General features: G+C 37.2%; 1 protein-coding gene across 3 annotated transcripts in view; it reads left to right on the plus strand.

Annotated features, from left to right (window-relative positions):
• The window catches only part of LRRC28 (leucine rich repeat containing 28), a 54,321-nt gene extending 29,935 nt beyond the window's left edge, over positions 1-24,386 (plus strand). The window contains exons 6-10 of one of the 3 annotated variants that reach the window (XM_027793928.2): positions 3,766-3,972; positions 10,351-10,453; positions 14,131-14,306; positions 16,929-17,088; positions 19,942-24,386. In XM_027793928.2, the coding sequence (XP_027649729.1) occupies positions 3,766-3,972; positions 10,351-10,453; positions 14,131-14,306; positions 16,929-17,088; positions 19,942-20,014 (719 nt within the window). In that variant the 3' untranslated portion in view covers positions 20,015-24,386. The other 2 variants (XM_013303279.3, XM_055814491.1) reach the window with 2 other exon arrangements.
• Positions 24,387-27,011: the final 2,625 nt, after the last annotated feature.

Genomic DNA, 27,011 nt, shown 5'->3' on the forward strand with positions numbered 1-27,011 from the left:
AAACCCCCTGAATCAGAAATAGATTATTTTTTTTTTTCCCTGATGCGATGCTCGGTATGTTTATACAAATGCATTTAGTTTTGTTGGAAGGCCAATACTTTTGGAAATTTTCTGAAATTCGAGGTTTCACTTTATTTTGTTTTTTAAAGGCAATTTTTCTTTTTTCTTTGAGTTGAGAGACAGATCTATTTGGCAGTTACCTTTTGAAGACCCAAACACATAAGATGACAGTTCACTTGTCCCTTTCTCCAAGTGGTTGGGAAAGCTGTTACAATGAATGCAAAGGCTGCTTTTTGGAGCCACGGTAATTGGTTCTGAATGTTCATGTTACTGAGGATGAAAAAGATAGAATTAATTACGCAAGCACTGGCAGTTTTAGAATACAGCTTGAAGTATTTATATGTATGTCTGTGTCACTGAAACTACCTTCAGAAGGCTGTAGGAGGACTCTCACTATAAGCCTGTATTTAAGTTTCTATGAGGTAAGGTAGTGTGTGGATTTACAGTCTGTCAACCACTTTGTGTGTACTACGCCATGAACACATTTGTACCATATGGCCAAGCCACAGAGTTGCCCAGCTATATGTGAAGGCAGTAATCCGTGCAGATGGACACAGCTGAAATAGTTGAGTCCAAGAACCAGCACAGGAATTTCACATTTGGACTCTGTGTGCCTCCACAAATCTGGATCACGCTGAGTTGGGGGTTTAGCAAAGCTACTGAGGACTTTTTTTTTTTTTTTTTTTTTTTTTTCCTGGGCTTCTGGTACCAAAATGGGGCTGAGTGCTCTGCCATGTTGATTTTGATAGTGTTAATCCTAGAGCTAATAGAAGTTTAAAATTACACATATATGAATTTCATTGAAATGTAATTGGAACTCCTCAGTGTGTTTTAATGGTGATGTGTAATAATTGTCTCTTTCTTATCCTTTTGGGGTGGTGGTGGTGTAGGAATCTGAATAAAAGCCCCTTTGTCAGTTCTTTTTGTCTGGGAATAGCTGTTCTCTTTTCTGGGTATGTCTGAAATTTCCAAAGTCCACCTCTCATGTGTCTTGGTGCTTGATGAGGTGATAGCAGGAGAGGGATTTGTTAGTCTGTGTTTGTTAGCTAAGGCATTCTTCAGTGTTTATGTTGCAAGATTTTTAAAGCATGGATAATAGTATTTATTAACTAAAAGCTTGGAAAACTTATTAATGGGCTATTTAGATTTTGTGTTATTCCTCTTTATGGTTTTCCTTTGCTTTAATGAGATTGATATCAATTTATTTTCATTAGTGAATGTCTGAGCATGTTCTTCAAAATGAGCTTTCAACACCATGGTGGGGAGTCTGGGGGTTATATCTTTAATCTGATGGCACTTGAAGTTGTTCAGTTTACTTTTTAACTTCATTATGGGTCGGTGGGTGTTTCTGTAACATATGGTGCTGTATGTTGAAAGTAGATGTTTACATCTGGTACACATTGGAAGATTAAGGTAGAGAGGATGAAGTTTTGGGCAAGTATGTGTTTTTTGGATGAAGGATAAAGCGAGAATACTTTTATTTCCGCTTAGATTTGAAACATATCATTCTAGCAATGCCTTTGAAACTCTGCCAGCTTTGCCAACCATAACATTTATGGGCTTTTGGACCTAAACTGAACTAGAAAACTGTTTTTAGTGGCAGAGAAAAAGATTAGTGCATGAAAATAGCTAGGTCTATTATTGACTGCATGTGGTCAGTGGTTTGGCTGAATGTAGGTGGCTCTCTTCCTGTCACTGTTTTCAAGCATATGGCTTTGTGATGAATATAAAACTCTTTAAAAATGAGCTCTACTGCAGTTCTTTTGCACAGTAGTCTTTCGCTATTTAGTAGTGATTATTTTGTTTTGCCATTCATTTTCAAACTTGTAGTTAAAAACCCACACACAACAAACTTTTAAAATCTTATGATACCTCTGACATCAAAACTAAGGTTTGAACAATATGATTGTCTGTGTATAGCAGCTGCTTCTGTCAGTAATGTTTTATAAAAGGATGCGCATACTATGTTGATTCTTTGTTGTAGTTAATGCTGGGATTGTGGTGGGTAGAAACTCCTTTTAAAATGTGCACACACATTTTGTTTAATTAGTAGTTCGAAAATCTCTAATACTGAATTAAAACTTTCATTTTTTTCCTTTTTGTGTTTTCAGTCTTGAAAGTAAAGTTTATAGCTGCCTTTCCCAAGGTCAACTTCAGATCGGCCATTTCTTTTTCCTGTTGTGTAGAAGACAGCTTGCAGTGAACCTAGTGTTTTGTTTTCTTCTTTGGGTGTAGTATACAAGGTGCTACCTCAGAGCTCAGGGAATAGCAAATTTTCTAGCTCCTGCTGCAGAGAAAGCTTAAGGGCACAACAGGTTCTATTTAGTTTTAACTTGAACAGTGTTACCCTATTTATATCTTTTTTTAAAAATTCTGGATGATAGGTTGTAAATTGTGCAGATTGTCTGGTGTTTTCAGTGTACAACATTCTAGTGAGTCTTGTTTTAGTAGCTATCAGATGCAAGATGCAAGAACTGGTTTCATTCAGACAAGAGCCAAGTACGTTTGGCTCTGCGAGATGCTGAAAACTGTAGTAGGACTTGGGGGCACCAAGCATTTAATGAGTTGCATCCATTGCTGTAGAATATTTAAAAAGAAAGCAAAACTGTTTACAGTTTCCCCATGTTTGGGGAAAATAATTTATAGAATTACCCGATTTTTAGAGGAACTGTTAAAGAATAACTAAATCCACTGAGAGTTTCATGTTCTGATCACCCCATGCCTACTTCCAAGAAGGCTTTTGGGGGTTTTGGTGGTGTTTTTTTTGGTGTGAAGGAGATAGCCTGTAAAGCTGCTTAATATATTTGTCAGTCAGTCCTTGAAGAAGTGCATCCTGGTCCCACAGGCCAGACACAGGGAAAATCACTCTGTTGTACAAGTGAGGCTACTTGTGTAATCACATCTTGCAGACTTAAAAACTTGTTACCTACATAAAAAAACCCTATACAATACTACTTAAAATACAAAATCTACTTTTAAAATTCTCAAAATGTTAAAAAAGAATCTTTGTAAGCTGTTAATTATTGGAACTATAGGTTAGAACTTACTGTAGTATCTTCCTACAAATATAACATAACAATATAACTTACAGGTTATTAAGAATTCTTTTTCCTAATTTAAACTAGCCTTTTGAATTGTATTATGAATAGAGAGCTGTTGTTTCGAAGTGTGCTTGGGTGAAAGACTGTCACTAAGCAAGAAATACTATGCATGTGTTTGTAAGTCTCATTGCAAGAGAATCTTAAGTAAGATGGATATGAGCAGTGCATCCTCAAATGTTTTTAAAAAAAAATTAGAATTTGCATGAATTTGGGGTCGTGCAAAACACCATCAATAACAGCAAGCTATGTATTATGTTTTGTTTCGGATTGTTTTTTCCAGTTCTGATTTAGGACCAGGAAATTGCTTGATATTTTTGACAGTAGTAATTGTCACAATTCAGGAATGCTCTGTCTTGAGAGATGTCATGTTTAAACCTACAGCCTAACTGTTCTTTGTCAAAAAGATTTTAAATATGAAGATGATGGAGATAATTAGTTTCGGTTCTCAACAGGGATTGATAGAACAGTATCTTAAGAAAAAACCACAACAGCTAGGTGATGAACTTCTGATTTTGATCTATGTGAGTGTTTTTTTTTTTTTTGCAGTCATGTTTGTGAGAACAGTTACGTGAATAATTCCGAATGCCTTCTGTTTGGATTGTAGAGGTTGGAGACCTGAGGGAGCTGCAAACATTGGACATCTCGACCAACCGTTTGATAACATTACCTGAAAGGCTGCATATGTGCCTTTCGCTGCAGTACTTGACTGCAGACAGAAACCACCTGTGGTATGTTCCCCGCCACCTGTGCCAACTACCAAGCCTCAATGAGCTCTCCATGGCTGGAAACCGCCTTGCATTTTTGCCACTTGGTGAGTCACCACTGTTGCTGGGCTGGAGAGTGGGTTAGAGAAGAGACAGGAAAACAAACTTTCCATCACACCCCACACACTCCCCCCACCCCACCCCCCTCAAAAAAAAATAAAAAAAAAGGGGAGTACCAAGTGATTTTCTTCGGCAGTCTCTGCAAACTGTTTATGGAGTTGTCACAGTGATCATATTGTTGGAAAATATGTTAATTCAAAAAAAATTCAGGTTGAGGTTTCATGTCTGTTTTAAAGCAATAGGTCAGCAATCAAATTTGCTTTATTTTTAACTAACTGAGGGGGAAAAAAGCTTAAACAATGTTGTGTTTAAATATAGTACTATGTAATCTGAATTGTACCACTTTGGGTAATGATCTGTTTCTGTTTGCTGGATCTGATGATTTAACTTAAGATTCTTCATCTCTAGTTTAAAACTTGTTGTGGAAGTCCAGTAATACCACATAAATTATTTTTCATCATTTAGGAATGTCAGTAGTGAAAGTTTAGTTTGTGCTGTGTGTAGGCATCCATCAAAATTTCCATGGTAGTAGTGCAGGAGAGAATTTATCTGCCATTCCTCAATCCTTTTGGAGTTCGGAAGTGTTGAAGCAGGTCTTCATGAGTAGGAGGTGCAGTCAGTGTGTGGTGGTTTATTGTGGGAAATAGCTGTGTTGTCACTAAGTGTGGATTGTATATTCTGCTTGTGAAAAGCAAGTTCTCGTCAGTTTTTGTTACTTTTTAGCCCTGCCATGGGCTAATCTCTGCTGAAATATAGACATGCATACAGATCTGACATGTCGTTTGAATAGACATTAATAATTTTTCTGAGAATATAATCAGAGTTTGGTGTTAATTAGGTGCAGATGAAATTATGATAATCACGTTGAAAAGAAGCTGGAAATTGAGGTGGCTAAAACTGAGATAATTTCTAATTTAATTACATTGTGTGGGTTTAACTTAATTTTTTTAGTACTTGCAGTTTAGTCTTCAAAGAAGTCTATGAACTTCTTAATTTTTTTTTTTAAATGTTTTTTTAGCACCTTAGTTTATATTACTGGAGAGTAAGTGCAAATAATACCTCCAGACATTGTGTTTTAGTGATGTCCCAACATATATCATTCTATAAATGAGAAAACGAGGTCCAGGGTGCATCATCCAGCTTCCACAGTACTAACTAAAACAACTGAAGTAACTTCTGCTATGTTGGCAAATATTTCTAGCTCCCTTTCATGAGACAGGAAGTTGAATCTTTTTAATTTTGCAAAAATGAGATGCTGTTCAGTAAGACGAGATATGAAATATTAAAGGGTAAAAGTTTTTGCTACTTCTGCTCTAGTAGCTTATCTGTGAGTGAGCTATGACCTGGATGAGCCATAGATCTGCTGAAGTGTTTTAAGTTCAAAAGGAGGAAATAAATCTCTAATATAATGACACACCTTCTTTTTTCTTTATTTTTAGACTCAAATTCAAAACATTCAAAAGGAACTTTTAAAATAACGGGGAACATCAAAGACTGTCAATTGACCTTGTTCAGTAGTTCTTAATAGTGACTCACTGGTGAACATTTGGAGATAATTTGCTATCTGTGGATATGAAACTGAATCATAAATCCTAGAGTTCAGAGGAAAAGCAGCACAGTATAAATGTAAATGTTTAATCCTTCCTCTGAAGAATCAGGCAGCTTCAGAGTGGTCAAGATGTGATGAAATAAAGTAGAAGAGAAAGTTAGTGCATTGAAAAGCAAAAAGATTAAATCTGTCTTCTGTTGTATGGGAAAATATTTTTCTTGGAGTATTACTGAAGTTAAGGCATAATTGTAGCATTTTTTCTGCTAGCTGCACATGTTGTTGAAGTTTTTTGTGTGTGTGTGTATTCTTACATCCAACTTCACTTTACTAGTTAATGACTGAGTAAGGACATAAAATAATAGTGAAGGATACTGTAGAAATATCTATGATATCTATAAGTGATATTCAAGCCAGGGTTGTCAATTTTTTTGATGAGGGAGTTGATTTCAGAAGCAGACATCTTATTCATCTGACAGAATATGGGTTTTTTTCTCTTTCTCATCTCCATGTTAGAAGAAATAAGTTTGTAACATACTGCTTAATGTTTCTTAAAGTGTGTTTTATTTCATATAGTGGTTGACGTCTAGTATGCCAAGGAATCCATTCTTCCTCATCTAAGTATGTCCCTTGTAGCTGCTAGTAGAACTTGTTAAGTGTAATGGAAATCTGTGTTTTCCTGTTCCTAGATTGATAGGTGTAAGATTTATTTCAGCAGTACACACTCACGGCACTGCAGGATAAGGTGCTCTTGTAGCATTTTGTCCTGTATGATCTTCTAAGGTTGCAGGCACATGTGTCACAGGAAAAAAAACAACTGTAACACCATTAGCCAATTTTACAAAATACAATAAAAATACCTGATCCCATACTCTGACTTTCAGAACTGGTATAGAGACAAGGAGATGGGTAAACAATAATGAATTAGAAAACACTTAATTCTTGGATATGCCAGTATTTTTTTTAAAAAAATATTATTTTTCTGCTGTTGAATATTCCACTCCAGTTTCAAAGAAACAAGACTGTGTGGATCTGAGCCTTTGGACCTTCCTAATAAATTTATTTTTTAAAAAAAAGTAATTTCTATGTGTAAGTTGAACTGGAAACTGCATCCTGGACAATCCTGTTATTGTTAGGATAGCTTTCATGCTGCCCTAATATATGGTCTTAGGAATTCTGTTCTTGAATGGCAGATGGAACTCCTGGTTATTTTATATCGATCTACTTAAAATATAAATTATCCCTTGACAGAAATTTAACTTTAAAATTTTACTGTTAGCAAATGCTTCAATGCCTGAAAACAAATTCCATTGCAAGCAGAAATGTGAATCTAATGACATTGCAGAAATAAAAATGATTTATGTAATAAAGTACAAATATAATTAAAATAGGCCATAAATTCTCAAGTGTACTGGCAGCACAGGGGATGTTATGACAGCAAATATTCAGTGTTATATCACTTTATTGAGGGTTTATGTGCACTTTTTGTTTAGAAAATGGGTCTAGTAATTATCAGTGCACAGTAAACAATGGTCTTATTCTACCTCAGTATATGCTGCTTTTGTGTCCTTGCCCTCACATTATGGTTAAAAGAGCATCAGTACAGACACACAAGAGCTTTTGTTCCATCTTCAGCCATGTGGAATGCATATGCCAGGCCCCCGAGGTTAAAAAAAAAAAAAAAAAAAAGGAGAAAAAGAAAAAAAAATAGAATTGGGGTTTGTTCAGGACTCATGGCATTTGGTCATTTCTGGGAGAAAGGTCTTTGATCTGGGAGCCTGGAAGGAGGAAAGTGGAAATGTTTTAGACACAGTACAGTGCTTGCAAAAGCCACATGAAAACCTTCTTTGTAGCTTTAGCCTTTTCATAGATGGACAGCTTCCTTATTTTACCAAGTTCTTCAGAAGCGTGTTTCTTAGAGAACTTTTAACAATATTTGTTGACTGATACAAGACATAAAAATCAATGTGGATGTGGTACAAAGAACTTCTTAAAAAGTGATTTATTTAAATTTCAACTTCATGGATAGTGTTTGAAACTGGAAAAAAATCTTTTGGGGACTGGAAGATGCTTGGTTATTTAATGCAAAGAAACTATATCAAAGGAACATTTATAGTTACAGGCTATTTGGCTTTAGGAATTGAATTTTTCCTACAGAGATATTTTGTCTAACATCCAAAAATTTGCTTTAATTACCTAGGAAATGCAGTCAGCTCAGAACTTAGAATAAAACTTAGCATAAGATAAAGACAGAGGGAAGAGATGAGATGCAGCCTAACTCCCCCCCTCAATGTATATGAAAAGAACAGCTTTAGGGCTTTTTTTGAATTGCCTGATTTTCAGCCCATTTGCATACATCTGTGTAGACATTAGCAAGATGAGCCTCTTTTAAAAATTTTCTTCCATTCTCTAAATTAATAAGTTAAACAGTAGCATATGCAAGCTACCCCAGCAACCCATAGTTTTCTGCTCCTTTTGGTGTAATTGGCTTCTGCAACATGAGGAAATATTCTCTTAAGTGTTAGGTGTGCCATGCACATGCTATCTGCTTCAGATTTTATTGCCTGACCCTTTTCCAGCCTTACAATATTTTATGGTGTTATAGCACTTCAGTATTGCAATATTTCTATTCATTGTAGGATAACAATGATTTTGTTTCATCTAAAAATATCCCAGAACTTTACTAAACTATTTTCAGCCTGCAGCACTGAGCCAAAATAAATCATCTTTTTGAGGTGTTAGCTCATAATGATGCACAGCAGCATCTCACAGCAGCGCCCATCAGTCAGCAGAGATATTTGTACTTGTTGGGGCAGGACCGTTGATGGATGCAGCATGTTTTTGGGACAGGGTCAAAGAAGGATGTGATGGTTAAATGTGTCCCATGATGTCCAGTGAATCTGGTTGGAACAAAGCCCAGATTATGGTCCCTGAAACCTCCATAGATGGTTGCAGGGTAAGGGCCTGTATTAAAAGAAAACCCCCAAAACTCAGTTTTTCTATGTTAACATTTTTATTTCAGAAAAGGAATCTATTCGTTTTCTGTTGGTATCATCATTTGTTCTTTGTATCAAAGATTTGATAATGTGACACCCTCTGAAGCTCCTCCTCGGCGTGAGCTTTTAAGGTTTCTGGTGCTTATGGCTGCCATTCAAGTGAGTGACAGCTGAAGACATTCTGTATATTCTAAGATGGTCAAACGTTTTTTTTGGGGGGATCACTCAAAATATCATTTGCTTTATCTGAGCTAAGTGATTTCCAGAGCTTTTGTGTACAATAAAACTGTTCAATTATAAAGAAGGGATTGTATTACCTATTGTCATAGTAGGGAATGATAAGAGCTCATTATTCAGAATAGAATTTCTGAATAGAAATATCATGGAAATTGTTTTAATTTTTATTCTCTTCTTGGCCAAGATTACAAAAGGGACAGAACCTATGCTAATTTCTTTGTTTATCCTTAACTTTATGTCAACCAAGGTAATTGACAGTTGATAAAGATAGGAAGTCAGCATTAGTTGATATTAGTATCGTCTTGCAATGTGACTGATGCAGCCAAATGCTTGATTATCTTGCCTAGTTTCTATAGCATACTCATAAAAGTTTTCAGAAGTTGAGAGGCATACAGATTAATTTATACTTTTTTCATAATGCAATTGGTCTGGGTTGCAGCTATCCCCTCCCAGGCAGAAGGCTTTCAAACGTTGTTCGCTTGATTTGTGCTTTGTATTAAACACGTATGTCTTTCCCTAATCCGGCATCTTGAACAGTGTAGGAGCTGCAGATGAAATGGCCTGCCCAGATGATTCTACATATCAGCTTTCTTGCCAGTTCAAAACTCTTTTAGACTATTCTTTTTAGTTCACAATTTGCTTTGGTTTTTTTTTTTTTTTTTAAATGTCTCGAGCATGTTTTTCACTACTTCTCGTAGCAGGCAGTTTTACCACTGACTAGATCTTGCTGATAAGCATCATTCTTATTTCTGAGAATTCTTCCTAAAAGCCTACATTTTCCCTTTTATTTTTTCTCCATTTCCCCACTTTAATTTTCTAAACAAAATAAAATTATTCCATACCTATATGCTCTATGTGGAGGTATTTTAATGTGTTTCTAGTCTATGAAGGTATTGCTTAAACATGCTGTACTTGCTGCTTTTGACTGCCAGCCATGAATATTTTAATAGAAATAATGTAAGAATCACACCTTCAGATGTATCGATTGTTTACTTGTACCAGAACTTGTAGTATAATATTCTGCACTTTATTGTATATTTTCCTGTGTTTTGTAGTTTACTGCACACAGAGACTTGTTTCTGAGTGATATCTGGTTGGGTTTGGTTATGGCTAATTGAATTGAACAAGTATCTTTTCTTGGAGAGTGGTACAGGCTAGATTCTTGTTTGTGTCTTTACCACGTTAGCAAAGATAGTGAAGCTGCGATTTCATTGACATGAGGCCAGTTAATGAAAGCAGGTTTGACCTTATGAACTTGGAAGTATGCACTGTAGACTTGAAATCAGTTGTCCCTTTGCTTCTTCAGACTGACTTCAGAGTTTGTCACTGTTAAAATTTAATTATTTATAATGGGATTTTCAGGAATACTGAAAAGGGGTTTGGTTTTGTTTTAGTGGTATTTGCTAAACATCTTTTCAGCTCATCCATAATAAAACCACTGGCTGAAATTTTACAACTGAGAAGCACTAATTTGTTTGCTTACATTTAAGTCTGATTAGCTTATTTATAATTAAAGAGAATTGCTTTGCTTATAATTGTCACTGTCATCCCTTCTCGCCCTGACTTTTCTTGTTTTCTAAACCCAGATTTAGGTCGTTCTCGGGAGCTACAGTATGTTTATGTGGATAACAATATTCATCTGAAAGGCCTCCCATCTTATCTGTATAATAAAGTCATTGGTTGCAGTGGGTAGGTATGAATTAATTCAGATGTCTAGCATACCTGTTCCTTGTAAAATTTCTCATAAATATCTTCCTGTATGATACAAATGATTATTTTTGTGTGTGTGACTGATACAGAACTGATGTTACTTTGAGGGGATTACTGGAGCTCCTAGTTCTGTTTTATTTTTGTAATAAATCTTTTGTGTTAATTGCTGACATGGAATATTTTAGTATTAAGTTGTAACAGTCAGTGCAGTTATTCTGAGGGAATTTGTAATGATAATGTAAGGCCTAAAGCTGAATCCTAGCTGCATTTAAAGGTTCTCCAAAAACGTAGCCTTAATAGAATTTTCAGGACTAGAGAATTAAAAAAATGTGTTTTTTAATGTGTTGCAGCATCTGTCTAGTTCATAAGTTCTCAAGTTTCTGTAAGTGATGGGCCATATCTTGGAATGTCACATGCAGCTGCTTCACTCATTTTACATCCCAGTATCAGCTTCTTGTAGGTCTTGGTACCTACTAACTAAAATAAGTAACTTTTTTTAGGAGTTACGGATTGACAGGTATATTTTTACATGTGGATTTTAAAAATATCCTAGGCTGTCTCATGTTTGTGGTTAGGATGTGAGAAAAAAGTGGTCTGTCTAGGACACTGGCTTAATTCTTTTTCTACTGACACTAGCATAAATTAGGATCAGCACCACTGATGAATGGAGCCTTACTGATGTAAAACTGATCAGAAGAGGATTGTCCCCGTTACCATCTAATTATAAATTTCTGGTACGCTCACTCTCAGCAAATCTTGCATTAAATATAAATTCCCTCTCTACAGCCTGCACTCTACTGCAATATGCGAGATGCTGAGTCTTGGCATTTTAAGGTTTTGCTGATATTCCCATGTCAGCTGGTTGTGTGATATTTAAATACTTGCAGTTGGATTATAGTTCTGATGAACCGTGTGCAGTCAGTCTCAAGATTCTACTAATTTTATTTTTCAGAAAAGAAAATCTAGTCTTTGTTCCTTCAGAACTGATTGTAAATTGTAAGACAGATATTAAATTGACCCTAAAGGTAATAACTGTATTGATTGCGACCAAAAACATTAGTGACAAGGCAGGAAATGTTCCAACCATTTGGTCCAATTGTCCTGCCTATTTCAGGTGGTTTTAAACAACCATGTCTTATTTTTTTTTAATGTTTTAAGTCCTTATTTTATACTTGGTTGAAAAAAAATTTATCTTTGCACTGACCTTTTGAGAAGATGTTACCAGTTCTTTTTGCTGTGATTACACGTACGCTGCTGGTGAGGCTAGCTGCTAGTATCTCTGATGGAGAGTATTAAAAATCTAGTAGAGAAGAAACCAAAAAAGTTGGAAGTGTTGCAATGAAACTGATTCTTGTAATGCTTCTGTGGTATAAAAAAATTATCATTTCTTTTCCTTAATAAAGTATATAAAAAAATCTGTTATTAGTAAGCGAAATAGTACTTGTGTTTGTCTACCAAGCAGGTATTTGTCTTTATGATGTGAAACCATCCTGAAACATCATAGATTATAAAGAAAATTTTCAACATAGGAAGGGCACTATTTAAGTTATTATGTTATTAAGAAACCAAAGGTTTTATTTTATAATGTGCTGAGTGATGTTACAATCGTGGACTAATGGTTATGTGAAGAATTTCTGTGTTCTTTCCAAGAAAGCATTAATAACCAATGCAAGGTTTTCGTGGGTCAGGCAAGAGTTGACAATCCAGCCTTCAGTGCTCTGTCTGGTCATCCACTGGAGAATAAAATCTGACATGCTGCTGTTACTAACATAAAGCTAGATTTCTGAAAATAGAATATAAATTGCATTGTGTAAGTAATGAATCTCTGTCTGGGAATCCTGCAGTCAGACGGACTGAAAAAGTCTTTTATGTAAGAGGTGATGATCTCAGCACTCAAAATAAATTTTGATCTTATTTTTTGCAGATTGGATTTCATAGTCTCCAGCTAGGTATCTGTCAGTCTTGTTGAAGGCAGCAAATAGGTGTCATGGATTTCCCCCACCCCACCCCCCGGTTATTTATTCACCAGAGTTCTTCTGCGGCTCCATTTTTTTCCAGCTAGTTAGACCATCCTCTATTCCACCCATTAACTTCAGTGGATTTTTGAGTGGGTTTTCTTTTTAATTCTTTGCTCTTTTGCACCAAGTGTTACTTGTACGTTGAGATGCCTTCCCTAATCCATCCTGATTTAAGACGGTATATGTCTTGCATTATTCCTCTTGGTGGTGTGTTTTGCTCGTTTACTCTATTTTTCAGCCTTGTGATCTGGTGTTAGTAGCCTCACCCTTTACGTAAAATAGACCAAATGGCCCAGCTCTGAACTGCAGAAACTGTAGTGAGTTTATGGATGTGTCTTCTAGTTCGGTTGGTAAGGGGTTAATCAGCTTGAAAATACAACATTATAGATCTATTTGTTGATAGCTGATTCATTGGGAAGGGATTGTTGGAATATTGGATCTCTGAATTTCCAATTATATATTAAACTTGTTAATGGTTTGTAGGAAAGTATTAAGTATTTAAGAAGAGGCTTATTGACTTGCTGTTTGATGCAGCCCTTTTTTTGTTTTTCCAGGGAAAAACTCTAGGCTGTTTTTTCCTTTAATCAGAAGAGAAGAGATTGTTTGTTATCAGAGGAGTGCTATGAGATTTCTTTAATATCTGATAAGGTTGAGTGTAGTTACCTCAGTTTTAGGTCCAATATCTGGGAAGGCTGACAAATTTGGGTTTCTGTTCCAGTTATTAAGACTGGCCCTAACAAGTTGCTCTTGGCTTCAAATTTAAGTTGTCATAAACAATTCCGATTCCCCTGTTGACTTCCCCAACCTCTTAGTAGAATTTTCCTATGCGTGTCTCTTTGGTATGATAGCTTGCAACAGGGATCATCTAAAGAGTTGTTATTTTTACTACAAGCTAAGTTTCTCTTCTTGGATCCAAATAACCTTCCTTTTCCTTGTATGATTTGGAAAGGACAAGGCTAGTAGACTTATTAGAGTATTTTCTCACTACAGCTTAGTTTGTTGTTCTTATTTTCCCTTCACCCGTCCCCCTGCGCCCACCAAGGGGACTCTGTGGATGGGGAAAGGTGTGTTACAGAATCACCCAGTGGCACTTTAAATGATATTTTTTGGTGGTCGTATTTTGCCTCATGTATTACACTTGAGAAGACTTTTACCATTCTCAGCTGCTTGATCCAAGACACAAGAAGCTAACTGTTAGGTATGAAATGCTCCCCTATGTAAAAAATTTAGTAATAATGGTATTCAGAGGCTAAAAGAGATGAATATATTGGCAAAGCAAGGGACACATAGTGCACTTGGTTCACCTCCTTGGGATTGCGTCCTCATTTCTCCAGCTTTTGAATGTTGTTTGATAAGTAAAGATCTCCAGATGTCCCATGATTAACCTGTCACAGAAGATGGGAATCCATAGAAAATGTGTGTCAGCACAGAACTACAGAGCAGTTTGGGTTGGAAAGGACCTTTAAAGGTCATCTAGTCCAACCCCAGCACGTATTGCACTCTGCAAAGGCTCCCTGAATGGTGCTGCACTGAAAAACAGTATCAGGCTTAGTTTGGGTTGGTCATCTAGGTTCCCCTGTAAAGCTGCTTTTACTATTTTTTTTCTAACCACTTTCTAAATGTCTTGTGTCCTTCTAGTTGTGGTTCTCCAATTCAAGTTTCAGAGGTGAAACTGCTCTCTTTTTCATCAGGCCAGTTAACTGTGTTCCTGCCAGCAGAGGTGAAATCTATAGGGACAGAAACAGATCATGTGCTGCCTTTGCAAGAACTGGCCATGAGGACCCTCTATAACACCTACTACAGGATTTTAAAAGGTATGAAATTTATGCATTCTCCCGATTACAGAAGGAGTGGAAGTGATTTTCTGGCAGTGATAATAGGAACATTACAAATAGCCCTTCAAAGAGCTTGGCAAGGATTAGTATTTTAAAAGACTTATTTAATCAAATTGTTAGAAATGCTGTATTAGAACAAAAATGTCCAATATCAAAATACAGAGATCCAAAGACTATTTCTAAGGTCGAGTGGTGCTTACAGATGGTTTCTTCTTCAGGACTGTATAAAGAAGGATGTTTTTTGCAGGAGAAGCTCTTTAATAGAAATATGAGATGAGAAATACAGTTCCTGAGGCGAGATTAGATGCATTGGCCAACAATGCAACTTCTTGCCAGGCAGCACGGCTCCCAAACTGGCAGACTTGTTACACATAAGGCAAAAAAAATGCTAGCAGCCCTTGGCCATTTCAGTACAGCGTGACAGCTGAGCTGTTTTAGTTCTGCCCCAGTTCAGACTCTTTGCTGTAAAGAGGCCCTTGGCTCATCTGGTTATGCATCATGCAGTCACGTGAGTTAGCAATACCTGATGATAACCTGCAGATTTGGATTTTGTCAGATTTAGTTGTGTTGTGACTCCCCCCTATTCACAGCACCTTGGGAATTCATCCGCTTTAGAGGTGGAAGTAGAAAGCAGAAGGGTGAAGAGTTACAATGGAAAGATTAGAGGGTTTGTGCTAAGGAGTGGCTGGTGCCTTGGCTGCTAGAGTAAATCCTAACTGCTGAACCATTGCTTTGCCAGGAAAAGGTACAAGGAGCAAACATGCTGTAGGGAAGAAGCTTCATGTTGAGGGATGGGACAACCATACAAGGCTGTTTCCATAGGAAATGGCACTGCTTCATGGAGAATGTATTTGGTGACGTAGAGAACGTATTCATTGACCAGTTTGTGGTTGTGTAGTTTTTCTATTTCTGCACATGGTGAGGAGAGGGTTTTAGTTGTTTATTATCTGGATATCAGCTGCACCAAAATTACACGGTGCCAAATGCTGTTTTGTTTTGATTTGCAAAACTGTAGTCTTTGAAAAGGACTTTGAGAGCATCAGGTATGGAATCTTTTAAATGATCAGTAACTACTTTTCTCACCAGTTATAACTTGCACATTAATTTCTGGAATATGACTCTTATGAATGTGGTTCCTGAAGATACTGATGAAGTTTGGCTTGGGAACAGCAAGATAGTATTGCAAGATCAGTTTAAGAAATGGTTTGTAGATGGTTTATGCAAGGCTGTGAGGGTTATACCCAGTTGCAGCCAAGGTGCAGAACCTGAAAAAGATGGTGATTTTTTTTTTTTTAAATGTCTTGCCTATTTCTAGTTTGCTACGCTGGACTATGTAGTCTTTTTTTATATTTAGATATACATACACACACATACATATCTATATGTAGATCTTATTCTGAGTGACATTATTAAACACTATGTGCATGACCACTGGTGACGCCCACATTTCAGTGAGGCAGGAGTAATGCATAGTTCAGACAGGTGTAAGACAATGTTGTGCTGGGGAAGCAGGTGGCACATTTCATTACAGTAGCAGATTTGATCTATCACTGCCTAAATTTGCAGTTTGAAGGGTGCTGTTAAATACCTGGTGGCTACTAGGTATGACAGAAGTGACTGGACTACTTTTCCTCAGTCTTCGCTTGGTTATAGAATGTGACCTTTTCTTTCTGACGCAAATGTACTATTCATCATGCTTGTCATCTCAATTGAGGCTGTTGTGGTACATTGTGTATGGGGTTAAACCTTACAGTGTTTGAAAGCTGAAACTAGTGTGACATTGGAAAGCTGATTTATCAGGTACTGCATCTTGTCTTGATTACTCAGCACCTAAACTCATTCACCTGTCTTGGCTGTCTCAGTTTCTAGATGGAGATTAGCATGTTGGTTTTAATGTATAAAACACTATGTGGCTTGGGCCAAGCCTGAGAAAATGATTGCTCTTCCCCATGAAGTGACCCTGGAGTCTCTTTTGGTGAAAATGATGGCATCTTGTAAACTGTGGGGGCACACTTAAGAGATTATGAATGTATTGATCTTTTTAGAGTGGTCTCTTTGGACCTATGAGACTTATGCTGGGCTGGATTGTATTTCAAGTAATTTTAAGTATTTCCGATCCCTTTTTGCTGATGGTAGAGTTTGGGCTTTTTAGTGAGCTTAGCCAGCCTGCTGGATTGGGTGCTGAAAGATTTTAGTAAAATACTACTGATGGCCTTTTCAGAATATTGTATTGTTTTTAATTACTAAACACCTTTCTAGATCATCTTTGTGTCTAAAAATGCTTTATGATATATTGCTGGATTTTATTATTTGCTTGAGCTGCAATATTTTCACCTGGGTATTGGGGCTCAGTTCATCTTATGCCCACAGATGGTAAACTTATGCATTTAATTTTAACTTTTTTGAACTTAAGCATGGAAAGCACCATGTGGTTCACCCTAATTGTGGTAATTTGTATTACCTTGCTGGTTTTTTGACAAAGTCTTAAGAATGTAAGACAGCTGATTTTCTGAGTTGTTCATGGATCATGCTTGTGCTTGACTTTATCGTGCTATTGCAATTGTTCTGTTACAAGCCTTTTTTGTTTCTTTTCTTCTTTAGATTTGAACTTTTTGACTCCAGTCTCGCTACCCAAAAGCCTCTTGGAGTTGCTGCACTGTCCTTTGGGACACTGCCACCGTTGCAGCCAGCCTATGTTTACCATCGTCTACCCAAAGCTCTTTCCCTTGAGGGAAACTCCAATGGCAGGATTGCATCAAGGGTAATTATACAGGAAATTACACTGGGGTTTCATTTAGGAAGAAAAACACCTTATGATACAGAGCATATTCTTAAGTTGTTTTTTTTTTTTTAACTTAGCAGCCTTTCAGTTGTAAAGCCCCTGTCTTATGATTGCATGTAAAAGTCGACAAATCTTTTATTTTACAATACAACCAGAATACTGCTGTTAGATAACAAGGGCTACCACACTTGCCTGTACTAGGCAGCTGTAAGATAGTGAAGGGTTTTGATATGATGGGACTGACTTGTTTGTGGTAGTGTAGCACCCTGACTTCAGGAGAATGTCACCACCAAACAAAAGTGCTGTAGGACTAAAGATGGAGGAAAGCTCTAAAGCCACAGCTTAGTTAAAATATTCTGCGGTAAAATTCTCTTGTTTTTCTTTCCACAGTAATTAACTTGAGATACACTGTGGAAGCCTTCTGCATTGTTACACACATTTTGTAGCAATACATCTTTCTAAAAGTGTCTCGGTTTGTGGTTGTAACAGTCGTGGATGTGTCTGCAGGATTCACAAGTCAAGTAGACAAGCCTACACAGGCTTCCTGACCTGCTGGACAGTAGTGTCATACAAGGGACTCAAAACTGGGATAGGGTTCAGGGACTATTGCCCTCATGTAGATAAAGATTTAAAATATCTTTAAGGTGAGCACTGATTGCTTTGCAGCTCTAACCCTTATTAGTCTGAGTTGATACTGTAGTGTGCCATGAGCCATAATAGCAATAAATCCATTTTCTGCAATGGAAAAGCATCAGCAGAGAAATTTCATCTGGCTCTACCTGGACAAAAGTACACTACTGTTAGAAACATAATAAGGTTTAAAGAAGAGTCAGTTGGAGTTAAGCAAGCACATGTGATGTGTAGGTTCTTTTTGGAGGATTCAAGTCAAGCCATTAGTTACGAAGCATAAGCCTAAAGGTGGGGAGCGTAAAAGAAAGGTGCTTAAAAAAGGAATGTTACTGAAATTACTTGTCAGTATATATAATGCACAGGAATTCTACTTAGTTCTTGTCCTGCTGAAATCTATTTATTTGATAGTTATCTTCCATAAAAATAAGAAACTGCTTTTCAAGAGGAAGATCTTTAAGAAAAAAGACGAGACTAATTGGTGTTTCAGGTTGATGGTGCCTATTTTTCACTGCTGTATCGCAGGTTATTTTGCTCTGAATTCATGGCATAAAGGGTATCTGATTTGTAAGCAATTCAGCTTTATGAAATGAGAACAACTTAGGTATGCCAGATCTGGACAGCAGCCAGAAGGCTGCATAAATGCTATTTTGGAAAAGTCATCTTTCTTAGAAAGATGTGATTGTAGAGATAGCATACTTCAACTTGCCATTCCGTTACACTTTAGTCTTACGTTGAAATGCAATGGATTATATGTTGAGTAAAATAAATTGCTTCCACATTACAGTCTTAATATTCAGAATGGCATAAGATGTTATAATCGTGCTGTAAAGAATTTCAAGCATTGGACAGTATAATTTTCTAAGAGAGTGATGGAAAACTACTTGCTGGTCATAAATCCTTATATTATCTCAAATAATCCAACAACAGGAGAGTCTGGACTAGAGAGTTCAACTTAATAATTGCTAAGCATTACTCATTGTAGAACCTAGTTACGAGATGATAGACATGTCTGTAGACAACTTTAAGAACTATTAAAGTTACGGCTCAGCAGAAACACACTTCAGGGCTATTTTGGAAGAACACTATATTAATATTCTAAAATATATTAATTGAAAATACACATTTCTGCATGGTTTTCACTTGTTTAAGTAATGGTTATAATTTCTTCCTTTAGGCAATAATGTACTGTTCTGCAAAATGCTTTAATGAATACAGTGTTAAGTAGCTGACATTTGATGCAAATCCACAAAAAATGAGATGTAAACAGGGTAGCCTGTCATCCTTATCTCTGTAGCTTGTGCACTTGACATGGTAAGATTATATGCAATTGTGGAGGTGTGATAGCTGGTTTAGAAAGACATGAAGGACGGGGTTTCTGTTCTAAAGAGCTTACAGTGACCATGAAAACACACACAGTAGGGATCCAGAACGTTTGAACAGCACTGATTAGCACATGCCACATCCATGCCAGTAACTTCTGTCTGGATTTCCATATCACACTCTGTATCCTCTTATAGGAAAGGATAGTTAAGTGTTGAAATGGATTTCTGTATCTGAAAAAGCACAGATGACATGAGCACTGGGTAAACTGTGCTTTCTGGGTTAGTAAAAAACAGATGTTAACTTTTTTAAAGCGGGTATCTAGGTCCCTGCCAGGATGGGGGCAGGAGGAGGGTCACAGGGAGCTAGTATCATGCTTTCATGTTGCCACCCCTGCTGCAGTACCTGGCACAATGCAACAGCGCTGCCCGTCGATCGTCCTTTCTGAAGATCTGGGCCCTGTTTGTTCACTTGGCTGAATCAAAGGAGGACACCGGACTTCAGTTATTTCATGCCTACAAGCAGTCATTTAAGAAACACATGAGCAAAGCTGAAGCAAAGAATTACCCAGCTATTTTCCTTTTAGCTGTTAAACCTACTGGCTGTAACACTCAGCCACACCCTCCACAGAAAGAAAAACCACATGCTGCTTCGTTAAACTGAATACAAGAAACCAGGAAGGTTTTTGAGAACCCCTGCAGCGTTTCCCTGCCTTTTTATCAGGCACTCATATAGAGCAAATGAACCTTCTTTTTCTGAAGTGGTGAGATCTGCTAATCCTGTACTTTACAAACCAGCATATTGTCTGCTGTGGAATGGGGCCAGGAGCTTTAATCTTTACTGACAACTGTTCCCCCCCCCCCCCCCTTTCTTTTTTTCTAGGAGGACAACTGTTAGTTTTGTGGCATACTGCTGCTCCACCCAGTGTCTGCAGACTTTTGACCTACTGAGTTGATAAACATTTAAAACTGCTCAGGAGTGCTGCCAGTGTAAAGCTGCATTAGATGTCGTATCCCATTGGTACTGGAATACTGTGTGTGTGCGCGTGTGTGCCAAAGCAGCAGAAGTGCCCAGTCGGGAACACTAAGAGGCACTTAAATCATGTCCTATCAAATTTGGATGAACTGCAGAAACTTTTTGGAAGTGTAAATACCAAGCTTTTAAAAGTATTAACTTCTCCTCTACGACAGCATACAAACCAAACAAATTCACAAGCTCTGACTTCAGGATTTCCAGTATTTTTCAAATGTGGCTGTCTTCAGGTTGACTTACGGCATCATTTGAGGCAGTTTTCATTCCTCTAACAGGAAAACAACAAAAAAAGGGGGATTCAGATATGACAAAGGAGTTTTTGCTTACCTCCCCACCATCCTCTTCATCCTTTCAGCTGGATTCAGGTGTATAGATCTAAGCCTACAGAAATCTTTGGTGGATCCCAGTGACTTTTCCATAGAATTTAGCCTTATTTTCTCTCTCTCATCTTCATACTTTCTCCAGCAGAGTTAATCCTAGTTGTATACCAAGTCTTTGACAGTTAAATGTAGTATTTAAATCCACATATTAAAAGCAGATCTATCTTTATGGTATCATTGGAAGCCGCACTGATTTATTTGGAGTAACAAGGATATGTCTGGAGACTAAAGATCCTGTTTCAGTGAGGAAGGCTGGAACTGATGCCTGCACCGAGTGGTCTTGCTCCAGCATGTTTGAGGGTGTGTTTTCTTTATTTTCATTGCCTGAGTTTTTTGTTTTTTAAAAACACTTCCCCTCTTGCTTCTTTGAGTTTTTCAGGAAGAAGATGACTTTGTGTCAATTTCACTTGAAAAGAATAGTAATATGGTAGTAAATATTTATCTATATTTATTATATTTTTACAGTTGCAGGCTGTAGATCTGCAAAGAGTTGGTCATCTTTTTCTAAGTTCAGCATTTGGCTGACTTGAGGAGATCTTATCAGTGGAGCGTCTGCCTCAGAGAAGGCTGGCAATACCAGGGGAGGTATATATAGCTCCATGCATAGGTATAGATGCATACATAGATCTTCACAGAAGAGCTGTAACATACATTTTTGTATACGATTGGCAGATTTAGCGCAAATTTCCACTCACTGTCATATTTGTGGAAATACTTTTTTCTTAGATCTTGTTCATTTCAAATGAAGGACTAAGGATGGAAAAAAGGCCCAAAATGCCTGCATGACTTAAAATTTTAATTTTACAGTGAAACAGTTAATAGAAAATTAGCCTCTCTTGACTTGTTTTGGAATATATAACTATTTTCCTGTAATATAATGTGTTCTTTTTTTTTACTTTCTATTTCTTAGCTATAAGCTACTTGTTGGTTTAGCACAGTGTGCTGCTCTGCGCAGTAGGTAGTTACAAGCTGAAATAGATATGAATGAAACAGTTTGTTATAAAAATGGCAAGATAAAGAGACTTATTTGGTAGTATATTAGCATATGTTGTGGTGAGGTGTGCATAGTTTGAAGGGAGGAGGCATTAAAATGTTTTCCTTTTGCCAAAGAAGCATTTGTTCCCGCTGCAGGCTTCCTGGCATCTCTTCAATAAATAGAGTATCTTAAGAGCTTAGAAGAGTACCAAAAAGGCAGTTTTGAGGGTGGAATTTTTAGGTTGTGCATGTTACTTGTAAAAGCTCTGCTGGTTTTATTGGGTTGGTTTTAGAGAGTTGAATTAGCATTAAGAAATGTAGAACTTAATCCTTCAGGAATGCAAGTATCATCTGCTGTTTAAGAATTGTGAAACTTTCTAAAATAAATCCCATTTATTAGAACTGCTTTGCAGTAGGGGAAAGAGCCATGTCCAAGCAGGCTTTGTACTATTGGATTTCTGACTCTGTCATTTCACTAACTTGTTTCAATGTTGTATCCCCAACAGGCCTTCCCACCCAGCGGGGTTTACTGCTGAAGCAGCAAAATGAATCTTCAGCTTTTTTCTTTTCCTTCAGTAGCTTGCCCCTGTACAATTATGCCTATATCAGAAATGTACAAGTATAGTACAGAATCCATTTTTTTAAAATGGTTGATGAAAGAGCTGTGGTAGTGTTACAAACACTAGGTTTTGATAGAATACTCTGATCAGGAATTTTCAGTATTGTTTTTACTTCTTTGAAGGAGATGTTTTGGTGGCAGTTTATTTGTCCTCTTTTTATAGCAGTTTACAGACTTTAGAACAGTTTCTTGAATTCAGTCTGTAAATATTATTTTGGAGTTAAATCTTTCTATTACCTAAAAGGCATTAGCATTTGTTTTATTAGGAGTCAGATAGTAAGAGTTGAGCTTGATTATTTTTTATTTTTTATTTTCTTTATTCTTCCCATAATCATTATTTTTTATTGATTTCATATCAGTCTATTATTGTCTCAAGTGCAGTTCAGAAGAAATTCAGTCTGTTCTATAAGCAGGATGAATCTTAACGAACACTTTAATAGATGATATTTCAAGAATGGAATGTTCAATGAATAAATGACTTAAACATGCAGTTAAAGCTGAAATGTCATACCCTATTTTTATAAAACAAGGAAGAGGAAAGCGAATATATAGACTGGAAATGCAGCTTAAATTCATGTTTCTCTGATTTATTTTTTTTAATACAAACAGTGTTTGTATTCATCTGTATCTTTGGGTGATACTGTTCTAGATTAAAATAACTCCATTCTCACTTGTCCACATTTTTGTAAAGTTGTTCTACTATAAGAGTATTTCATAAACAGCTGACATGAAAGCGGGCTATGCAAGTTGCAGAGGGGAGATGGAGCTTGTTGCTGATGGAACTGCATCATTTTTTTTTCAATACAAGATGTCACAGTACTTGGACTTTTTTTAATGCATTTACTGCTAGGTAATTTTTGATTGCTTGCTCTTGTCAGGTTAGTTCACACTGAAATAAATCTTCCCTTATACTGCAAACAGGTTCAAGCCATTGGAAAAAAATGACCGTTTTTGAACGTTTTTTGCCATAAAAGTATGTCTTAACTGTTCGCTTGGGGTGATAGCAGGAGAAGTTTCTGGAGTTTTTTTCTAGGTGTTATAAAGCGGTGCAGATAGAAATGAGAGGGGAAAAAAGGTCTTTAACCCATTTATATTGGTATAAATTTTTCTGAGTAAAGATGAATGATGTGATTAGGGAGCATAGGCATAATTTTAATGTGATAACAAGTAACGTGTTCGTAACATTGGGACCCTACTGCTTATAGAGATAACTTTTTGTTCTGCCACAAAGGAATCTGGAATCTCTGGCTTTGTTTAAAAAAACCTACTTGAGCAGTTTTACCATGAACACTGCTACATTTGGGAACCTTCTTGTTACTCCCCCAGAGGATCAGAAATACAAATGTCCTTTCCTGTGTGAAGAACAAGGTCTAATATCAAGATGTATTTTTCTGTTTTGGCGTGATGTTTCTCTTGGGCTTTTGCTGAAGTTCATTACAAACCACCTATTTTCTTCGTTGCGGTGAGGTTAAGATCTTACACTGAGCAGAGTGGAGCTGTTGATTGCCAAGTTGGCTTCAATTGTTATATATCGAATTCTGCTGAATCCCGTTTTCTGGCATGAAGGGAGGATGAGACTGTTCCAACACCCGTGTGGTAACAGCGTGTCAGGTTTTACTGACATCAAAGCCAAACTGAAGCTTGGAGAGTGACAAACCTTGCACTAGGGGATGACTTTTTTTTTTTTTTTTTTTTTTTAAGGCCATTGTGGCCTCATCAGAGTACCACTGATAACAGAAGAAGTTTTGCTGGGATGTCAGTGGAGGATGGGTCAAGTTTTAATTGATGAGAGAGAAGAATATGGTTTACCATGTTTCTATTTCTTCAAAAAACTGGGACAATGACACTGAAGCCCATGCTGCTTGCTGCTAGGCAGCCTCTCGATCTGCAGCTGAACTTAAAGACGTAGCTATCTTTGCCTCTTGCCTCCCTGTTAATACAGCTCATGTTGCTGCAAAATGTTACAGTTAACTTGTGATGGAAGAGGCTGAGTAAATTGAATCCAGAGTTTTTATTACTTTTTGTATTACAGACCTATTTTGTAAGAGACCAAAGGTCTGGTGGAAAGAAATGGCAAGGTTCCTGTGAAGTCGTCTTTGCTTTTGCTTTTGTGTGCCCTTCTTTGGATTACAGCTTGAACTTGGATTGCAACTGAATTCATTCTGTGTCTGTTGAAAGCACGTATATATATTGCTTTTTTGCTCTGTATTAACCAAATGTCACTTAGTGTGAAGGTGAGCTTGCTAGATGTTTTCTTTAAAGTTAGTGGTGCAATTTATTGTATGTGTATGCTTGTTAATAAACTATATTTTTGGATAGAATTGCAGTCCATTAAGGTTAACTAAATTCTTGCTCCTGGAGCTATTAAGCTATGTTAGGATGTAGTATTTAATTTACATTTTAGTTCATTTGCAGAGTAATTAGCTTATCATAATCTCTTGTCCCAGGGCTGAAGAGGTGGGGTGGAGACACCTCTTAAAAGACTACCAAACCCAAGGCACTACTTTAATTCACTTAATCCCTTTGTCTCAGACAATGTAGTTCACCAGACCTTGCATAATAGGAACAAAACTCATATAGAAACATTACTTTAGACCCTTCTGTGGATTGCTGAAAAGAAAAATAACTTTCAATAGGCCTGTATGAAGTGCCACCCTGATAATCCATAGATGTGGCTGTGGTTCATCTATTATTGACTAAGCAGCATTCAGCAGCTTTTTTTCCCTCATCTAGCAGATATCATAGGAACAAGGCTGCCAAAAATAAGTAGAAATCAAGCATCTGGTTTTCCAGTTATTTCACTGCTTGTGGTGCAGCATTTTGCTTCAGTCGGAGCTGCTACTCTGTATGTGTTCTGATGAGTTCTTTTGAGTTGGATGCAGTCTGAATTGTTGTATGTGTATTGGGTGAACACTAGCATAGTCATTCTTAAAGGATGCGTATGTTGGTCACGGTGACTCTGAACATCAGTTATAATGCATTATCTCGAAGGGTTTAGGTATCATTCAGACTCCTCTGATGCTTGTTTGCTACTGAATTTACAATGATTTGCCTTTTTAGTATTTTACGGATGGCAACGTAAATTCTCCTACCCCTGCAGTATCGGTAACCTCTGTTTGTGAGGCAGCAGGAGGAGGATGCAAGTCTGTTATTAAGCGAGATGGGGGGGAGAACAGCCCTTAACCTATAACTTTTACCAGCCACTGCTGTGTCCCTTATGAATTAGAAAGAAAAAAATGGGAGAGCTTAACATCCTTTTCCTTTGCAATTAAAAGTACTTGGCATAAATGCAAGCTAAGTGGAAACTTCAGTGGCTGAATAATGCCATTGTATGCAGGAAATGAGAGGAGCCGAGATCTCACTTGGAAAGGCACTGGATGTTTTGTGACTTCTAAGCCAAGATTTAGGGCTGTTCAGTGTGGTGACATTTTGGGAACTTGAGAGCTGAATTGAACGACTGCATCTGCATCCCCCAGCTTCAGCGATCACTGGCTACTACAGTAGAGCCCTCTCTCTTCTGCAGTGAAGAGCCCTACCGCTGTTCCCTGTAGCTGGCTCAGGAGCCTAGTAGTGGCCGTTTAGAACTATCAGATTTCTGTCTGCTTTTTCAGTAAGAAAGAGAGCAAGAGCTGACCAAATTCTTTCTTCATCTTTTGACGTTTTAAATAATAAAACCCTTATAGCATGCTTTTTCAGCACCCGTTATGCCCTTCAGACATCTCCCACTTCCAGGCAAAAGACCTTGACACATCTGTGAGAGTTCTTGAGTCTCAAGAATGAAAGCAGTTCTGTTGTTGGAGGTGCTGAAGTGATTTGACTTTCTGATGATGCCTTCCGAGTGGCAATCAAGGGCTAATTTCTCAAGTACCCTGATGCTCTTTTGTATGTTCATGAGGAATGTAAATATTGACTGGCGCTTTCTGTCAAATAAAGCTGTCAGTCATGGATGCCTGTTCTGTTGCTAAATATGACTACAACCGCAGTATGAGAACCAGTGCCTTGAAGGTGTTCTGCTGTCATTATCTGTGAACCTCATGAAGTTATGAGGTTTATGGTTGGGTTGTTTTGTTGGGTTGGTTTTTTTTCAGATCAATTGAGAAAGCTTTCTTGTAATGAAAAATGCAATACTAAGTTTGTTTATTGATTGGTACTATGAATGGTCTCTAAGTGCACTATTGTAACAGCAAATCAAGCTATCCTAGTAAGAAAGCAAAAACCGCGTTGTTAAATTCCATTTTGGTGCAGGTAATGTCCACTGGCAAGCTAACATTTTAAGAATGATGAACAGCTGGGGCACATAATTCATGATAAAATAGAGGTACAGTCTGGAGATGCTGATGACATTGCCTAGATCTTATGAAAACAAATGTTTCAAAAGATAACCAGTGTTCCTTTTAGGGGTAAGTATTAATTAATGGTGGTATCAGATATGCCCTATTCTGGTTTTGTTGATCCACCTTCTAGCTCCTATAATTCTGCACTTGTAGTTACTATATCAATCTTAGTAGGTTTCTTGTATACTTTAGAGTTCTAACCATTGATTTTTATTGTTAAAGCAATTAGAAAAATCAAGCTGAATATTGTTAAAGCAATTAGAAAAATCAAGCTGAATATTTTTGGGTCAGTTTGTGATAACTGTGATTGCTTGGCTGGCACTGAAGTTTTAGAACAGTCTGAGCAGGGACTTGAATTTGGCTGCCTTTGCTTTTGCCTTGTCTCTCTGTCAGTGCTCTGATTTCATTTTGCAAAAAGCCAGATCAATGTAGGTAATACATGAAGATTAGAATTACTAAGAAAAACAGCTTTAACTTTATTCAGAAGGCCTAGCTTGGAGGGCTGGCAGAGTCCCTGACATGAATTTGAGGTAAGTGCTCCTTTTAAAGTAGGATGAAAAACAGTGAGCTGTCTAGGCAGTAGAGAGCCCCATGTCTAAAAGTACAAGGATT

This window comes from Falco peregrinus, chromosome 1 (genome assembly GCF_023634155.1).
Source record: "Falco peregrinus isolate bFalPer1 chromosome 1, bFalPer1.pri, whole genome shotgun sequence".
In the NCBI taxonomy this organism is placed as follows: Eukaryota; Metazoa; Chordata; class Aves; order Falconiformes; family Falconidae; genus Falco; species Falco peregrinus.